This window comes from Xyrauchen texanus, chromosome 18, assembly GCF_025860055.1.
Source record: "Xyrauchen texanus isolate HMW12.3.18 chromosome 18, RBS_HiC_50CHRs, whole genome shotgun sequence".
NCBI classification, from domain to species: domain Eukaryota; kingdom Metazoa; phylum Chordata; class Actinopteri; order Cypriniformes; family Catostomidae; genus Xyrauchen; species Xyrauchen texanus.
In genome coordinates this window covers 30,696,559-30,704,244 of record NC_068293.1, presented here as the reverse complement: position 1 = coordinate 30,704,244, position 7,686 = coordinate 30,696,559, and the positions used below count along the sequence as shown (strand labels likewise).

The window sequence follows — 7,686 nt, the reverse complement described above, 5'->3', positions numbered from 1 at the left end:
GTGTTTCTAAAAATAGATCCATAAAAGCTCTGTTCCAAAGAGATGTTGTGACTAGATCATATGTGTTTTCATATTGCATCATTTTACAGACACTATTATTTGGAAAAAGACTTGGCTTATACCTAATCAGTATCTAAATGCAAACAAAGCTACGGAAGTATCATTTAAACTCAAATGATATATGATTTACCCAATAATGTCTTGTCAGATTTAAAGATCTGTGACAGCTGCACTGAAACTGTGATTCATTTATTTTGGCACTGTCCATTTGTAAAGGATTTTTGGCAACATGTATGTGATTTTATCATCATGTATTGATGCTCAATTCGTATTATAATGGAAACATGTATTGTTTGGTCTTCTAGAGAAACAAAAATCCAAAGATAGTCATATATATATATTATAGATATTTATCTTTTATTGGAAAAATGTCATATTCACAAACGTACATTTTCTTCTAAAAAAACCCCCCCTGTTTTACAGCTTTCAGAAAGGAAATGGAACGTTATATTGATTCAGTCCGTTATTCCTTAAAACAAAAGGCAATCAAAACTGTTAAAATTTGTAACTTCCTTAACATTTTTATGTAGATTAGTATTACGATCCCCCTAGTGTTTAAATGTTGTATTGTATTCTTTTTTTGTTAAAAAAGAATATGTTTGATTAAAAAGTGGATTTAATAATAATAAAGATTAAAACAAATTTTAAAAAAATCCTGGCATGTTGTGTAAAAGTTTTATTTTTTATTTACTATTTATGCTCAAACAAATTACAAAATAAATTAGACAACGTTAAAAATAATAATAATAATAATAATAATAATAATAATAATTAATAAAACAGACAAAAATAAGGCCATCCATCCATCCATCCATCGTCAACCACTTATCCTGTGTACAGAGTCGCGGGGGGCTGGAGCCTATCCCAGCTAACAGTGGGCGAAAGGCAGGGGACACCCTGGACAGGTCGCCAGTCCATCGCAGGGCCACACATAGACAGACATACACTCACACTCACCTCCAACCTAGCCTGCATGTCTTTTGGATGGTGGGAGGAAGCCGGAGTACCCGGAGAGAACCCACGCAGACACGGGGAGAACATGCAAACTCCACACAGAAAGGCCGGGGCAACCAGGGTTTGAACCTACGACCTTCTTGCTGTGAGGCGACAGTGCTAACCACTGCACCACAGTAATGGATTCCTTGTTGCCTACTGATCTTAAAAGGATCCGTATAATTTACTAGAGAGAAGCGAGGCTTCTGTTAAATTTGCATCCATGTATGTGACATTTTACTAACATAATTATAAGAATTTGCAACATACGAAACATGCAATAGCAAAATATAATATTTTTTGTCATTTTGTCTTGGAGTAGCCAGGAGAGCCTAACCCGATGCTGCATTATCGTGGTTCTTTTTACGTCACACTTCCTAAAGGTGTATACTGTAAAAGCATACTGATTTTAATTAAACATCAAAGAACATCACAAACACCTTAAAAGCAGTTGCATCTCTGCTTAAACAGTGTGAGATAAACTGCTCCACACTTGCAGCTCATCTCATCATTTCACTTTCTACTGAAATTAATCCGTTTTCATTTCATCAGCCTCTAGAGGGCGGACCGCGAACTGAACACACATCCGGGACCTTGACCCCCTTCAATTTCTCCGGAAGAAAATCCTCATTCTTCTCTTACGCTTCCTCTTTCCGTCAGCGGAGTTTAGGTATGAGGAACGATTTTCTGTGTCTCTGTACCATCTGTTTAAAATCACTGTTTTAACTTCAGCATCCACGTCTATTAAAAGTCATATAGTATCCATAAAAGATGTAAGCACATATCTGTGCTGCCCACGGGCCTCTCGATTTTGAAATTGAATGAGATATTTAGCGCGAAATTGAAGTCTCAGTAGTGGGCAATAGTAGACGGACAGTGTGCGGCGCTGTGTCTGTCTTAGTTATAACACATAAGAGTTCGTTTATGTTGCGTCGTTTATATTGCGCTAGACAGTAAAGGTTCTCGGCTAAATGCATGCCATTTAAACACTGTAGTGAATGTTGCATGTCACTGGTGGTGTTATAAGCATGACTGATTGGTTAATATGGTCATAGAATAAATGAAACATGATTTAGTTTGATTCTTTGTAAATAATGTGGCATTGTTAAGTCAAATTTGAAATGTGAATTTTTTACATTTATGCTAGTATTATAGTGATTGTTGCCGGTCAGGTAAAAGTTTACAAACACCTTAGCCATATAGGCTACATTTAACCGCAGTTTTTCACAATGTCAGAATAACAGTATAGAGTAGGGTTAATTTGAGTTTTATTTCATTACATTCCCAGTGGGTCAGAAGTTTCCATACACTTTGTTAGTATTGGGTAGCATTGCCTTTAAATTGTTTAACTTGGTTCAACATTGTTGGGTAGTCTTCCACAAGCTTCTCACAATAAGTTGCTGGAGTTTTGGCCCATTCCTCCAGACAGAACTGGCGTTACTGAGTCAGGTTTGTAGGCTTCCTACTCACACATGCTTTTTCAGTTCTGCCCACAAATGTTCTATATGATTGAGGTCAGGGCTTTGTGATGGCCATTCCAATGTCTTTGTTGTCCTTTTTTTGCCACAACTTTGGAGGTACACTTCGGGTCATTATCCATTTGGAAGACCCATTTGTGACTGAGCTTTAAGTTACTGGCTGATGTCTTGATGTTACTTCAATATCCACATAATCTTCTTTCCTCATGATGCCATCTATTTTGGAAAGTGCATCAGTCCCTCCTGCAGCAAAGCACCCTCACAACATGATGCTGCCACCGCCATTCTTCACAGTTGGGATGGTGTTCTTCGGCTCGCAAGCCTCACGCTTTTTCCTCCAAACATAACAATGGTCATTATGGTCAAACAGTTCAATTTGTTTCATCAGACCAGTGGACATTTCTACAAAAAGTATTTGTCCCAATTTGCACATGCAAAATCTAATCTGGCTTTTTATGGTGATTTTGGAGCATTGGCTAACTTGCTGAGCAGCCTTTAAGGTCATGTTGATATAGGACTCGTTTTACTGTGAATATAGATACTAGTCTACCCATTTCTTACAGCATCTTCACAGGGTCCTTTGCTGTTGTTCTGAGATTGATTTGCACTTTTTGCACCAATCTAGGTTCACCTCTAGCAGACAGAATAAGTCTTCTTCCTGAGCAGTTTGTACAGATGAACGTGGTACACTCAGGCATTTGGAAATTGTGCCCAAGGATGAACCAGACTTGTGGAAGTCCACAATTTTTTCTGAGGTCTTTGCTGACTTTTGATTTTCCCCTGATGGTCAAGCAAAGAGACCAAGTTTGAAGGTAGGCCTTAAAATGCATCCACAAGTACACCTCCAATTAGCCTATCAGAAGCTAATTGCCTAAAGGCTTGACATAATTTTCTGGAATTTTCCAAGCTGCTTAGAGGCACAGTTAACTTAGTGTATGTAAACTTCTGACCCACGAGAATTGTGATATAGTAAAATAAAAGTGAAACTTCTCTATAAACAATTGTTGTAAAAATGACTCATGTCATGCACAAAGTAGATGTCCTAAACGACTTGCCAAAAATATAGTTGGCTAATTTGGAATCTGTGGAGTGTTTAAATAATTTTAATGACTTCAACCTAAGTGTATGTATACTTCTGACTTTAACTGTATATACAGCTCTGGAAAAAAATTAAGAGACCTCTGCAAAATTATCAGTTTCTTTGGATTTACCAAAATAGGTATGCATTGAGTAAAATTATTATTTTTTTATTCTATAAAGTACTGACAACATTTCTCCCAAATTCCAAATAGAAATATTATTTAGAGCATTTATTTGCAGAAAATGAAAACTGATGCAGTGTTTTCAGACCTCGAATAATGCAACGAATACAAGTTCATATAAATTTTTAAACAACACATTACTTAGGTTAATAATAGGTTTTAACTTAGGAAGTTAAAATAAATATTTGGTGGAATAACCCTGATTTTCAATCACAGCTTTTATGCATCTTGGCCTGCTCTACCAGTCTTTCACATTGCTGTTGGGTGACAGTAAGCCTCTTATTCTGCAAAAAGTCAGAGTTATTTAAACAAATTTTTAACCACTCCATAGATTTCTCATTAGCAAACTATAGTTTTGGCAAGTCATTTAGGACATCTACTTTTTGTCGCACTTGAGTCATTTTTCAAACAATTGTTTACAGACAGATAGTTTTAATTGACTATCACAGTTCCAGTGGGTCATAGGTTTACATAGTTAACTGTGCCTTTAAGCAGCTTGGACATTTCCAGAAAATTACGTCAAGCCTTTAGGCAATTAGCTTCTGATAGGCTAATTGTAGGTGTACTTGTGGATGCATTTTAAGGCCTACCTTCAAACTTGGTCTCTTTGCTTGACATCAGGGGAAAATCAAAAGAAATCAGCCAAGACCTCAGAAAAAAATTGTGGACCTCCACAAGTCTAGTTCATCATTGGGAGCAATTTCCAAATGCCTGAAGGTACCAGATTCATCTGTACAAATAATATTATGCAAGTATAAACACCATGGCACCACTCAGCCATTCATACCACTCAGGAAGGAGATGCATTCTGTCTCCTAGATATTCATATAGTCAGGTGCAAAAAGTGCAATTCAATCCCAGAACAACAGCAAAAGATCTTGTGAAGATGCTGGAGGAAACGGTAGACACAGTAAAATTAGTCCTATACCGACATAACCTAAAAGGCTGCTCAGCAAGGAAGAAGCCTCTGCTCCAAAACCGCCATAAAAAACCCAAACTACAGTTTGCATGTGCACTTGGGACAAAGATCTTTTTGGAGAAATTTCTGGTATGATGAAACAAAAATTTAACTGTTTGGCCATAATGACCATTGTTATGTTTGGAGGAAAAAGGGTGCGGCTTGCAAGCCGAAGATCACCATCCCAAACATGAAGCATGGGGGTGGCAGAATCATGTTGTGGGGGTTCTTTGCTGTAGGTGGGACTGGTGCACTGCACAAAGTAAATGGCATCATGAGGAAGGAAAATTACGTGTACAGCCAGGAAGTTAAAGCTTGGTCTTCCAAATGGAAAATGACCCCAAGCATACCTCCAAAGTTGTGACAAAAAAAAAAAAAAGGACAATGAAGTCAAGATATTGGAGTGGCCATCACAAAGCCCTGATATCAATCCAATAGAAAATTTGTGGGCAGAACTGAAAAAGCATTTGCAAGCAAGGACGCCTACAAACCTGACACAGTTACACCAATTCTGTCTGGAGGAATGGGCCAAAATTCCAGCAACTTATTGTGAGAAACTTGTGGAAGGCTACCCAAAACATTTGACCCAAGTTAAACAATTTCAAGGCAATGATTCCAAATATTAAGTGTATGTAAACTTCTGACTTACAGGGAATGTGGCGAAAGAAAAATAAATAATTCTCTCTACTGTTATTCTGACATTTCATATTCTTAAAGTAGTGATCCTAACTGAACTTAGACAGGGAATGTTTCCTATGATTAAATGTCAGGAATTGTGAAAAACTGAGTTTAAAGGTGTATGTAAATGTCTGACTTCAACTGTATGTATATATATATATATATATATATTATAATTTTGATTCAAAGTAAATACTGTAACACGTTATCTTATTGGATATCTGTGATTTGTTTCTTATTTCTGTAGGCCGCAATGGGACGTGTGATCAGGGGACAGAGAAAAGGTGCGGGGTCCGTCTTCAAAGCCCATGTCAAGCACAGAAAAGGTGCTGCTAAACTCCGTCATATTGACTTTGCAGAGCGCCATGGCTACATCAAGGGAATCGTGAAGGTAAAGTTGTGAATATGTGAAATGAGACAATCAAATATTAAAACACTTTCTTGCTTGTGGTATGGAGGTTGAAAGAAGGAAAATATAAATCTGCCTTCTTATTTAGGACATTATTCACGATCCAGGCCGTGGGGCCCCCCTGGCTAAGGTAGCGTTCCGTGACCCATACAGGTTCAAGAAAAGGACAGAGTTGTTCATTGCAGCTGAGGGCATCCACACTGGGCAGTTTATCTACTGTGGCAAGAAAGGTAAAGGCAGCTAGTGATAAGTATTTTTATTTGTTTTGGAGGCCATTGAATGTCCCTCCATTCAAACATGCAGACTTTCATGAACATGTTGATCGAACGCTCTGCTTGGACTGTTGTAGCCCAGCTGAACATCGGCAATGTGCTCCCCGTCGGCACCATGCCTGAGGGTACCATTGTCTGCTGTCTTGAGGAGAAGCCTGGAGACAGGGGCAAGCTCGCTCGTGCATCCGGAAACTATGCCACAGTCATCTCCCACAACCCCGAGACCAAAAAGTCCAGAGTCAAGCTCCCATCTGGATCCAAAAAGGTCATCTCCTCTGCAAACAGAGCTGTTGTGGGTAAGCAGCCATTTGGATTTTGGTTGATCGTTTAATCTTTTGATGTGATGGAATGTTCCACACATTGCATTGCTATAGATCAGAGCCTTGATTGATGTCTGACATATTGGGCTTGTGTTTTAGCAATTATTGAAAGAGAGGGTAGTCTTATGATGCTTGCCATTAAATCCCACCACTGGAGTGTTTTTGTGATGTCTATAATTTAAGATTTTATTTGTAGTTGAGTTTGTAATACTGTACAGACGTTTGTGCATAAAATTCCCTCTGTAATGCATGCGATTCCTTGAATTCCTCAAATCTGTGCGAATGGTCTAGAGTATGATGTATTAAACTTAAGTTTACTGTCATACTGAAAGGTGTTGTTGCTGGTGGTGGTCGTATTGACAAACCTATCCTGAAGGCAGGACGTGCATACCACAAGTATAAGGCCAAGAGAAACTGCTGGCCTCGTGTCCGTGGTGTGGCTATGAATGTAAGGTTTTATTTTATGCGTTTTTGTTAATCAGGTACAGGGTGCACTATTATGCTGGTTTTAAAACACCTTCCATTTCTTTCTCCAGCCTGTTGAGCATCCCTTTGGTGGTGGTAACCATCAGCATATTGGCAAGCCCTCAACAATCAGGAGGGATGCGCCCGCTGGACGCAAGGTCGGCCTCATCGCTGCCCGTCGTACTGGCAGACTGCGTGGAACAAAGACCGTCCAGGACAAAGAAAACTAATCTGTATCTTCATAATAAAATGTATACCAACAAATTTCATTTGACAGTCTTTATTTATTTTAAGAGACATGATCAGCCACAACATTAAAACCACCTGTCTAATATTATGGAGGTCCCTTTCGTGCCACCAAAACGGTGCCAACCCGCAGCTCATAATGGCTTTCTCAGATTTTCTTCTCACCATAATTGTATAGCGCATTTATCCGTTACTGTAGACTTTTCAGTTCTAACCAATCTGGCCATTCTCTGTTGACTTCCCAACAAGGATTTAAATTTTAAGATGGGCTGGTTTGAGTATTTCTGTGACTGATGATCTGTGATTTTCATGCTCAACAGTCTAGAGTTTACTCCGCTAAAAACATCCAGTAAGGGGCAGTTCTGTGGATGGAAATGCCTTGTTGATGAGAGAGGTTAACGGAGAATGGCCAGACTGGTTCACACTGACAAAGTCTACGGTAACTCCGATAACCGCTCCGTACAATTGTAGTGAGAAGAATAGCATGCGGGTTGGTACTGTTTTGGCGGCATGAGGGTGACCTACTCATTATTAGGCAGGTGGTT

General features: G+C 38.9%; 1 protein-coding gene across 1 annotated transcript; it reads left to right on the top strand.

Annotated features, from left to right (window-relative positions):
- Window positions 1-5,667: 5,667 nt before the first annotated feature.
- Window positions 5,668-7,159, top strand: LOC127659197 (60S ribosomal protein L8). The gene is made up of 5 exons (XM_052148897.1): window positions 5,668-5,820; window positions 5,927-6,068; window positions 6,188-6,406; window positions 6,763-6,878; window positions 6,967-7,159. The coding sequence occupies exons 1-5, from the start codon at window positions 5,683-5,685 to the stop codon at window positions 7,123-7,125; spliced, it is 774 nt and encodes a 257-aa protein (XP_052004857.1). The 5' UTR covers window positions 5,668-5,682; the 3' UTR covers window positions 7,126-7,159.
- Window positions 7,160-7,686: the final 527 nt, after the last annotated feature.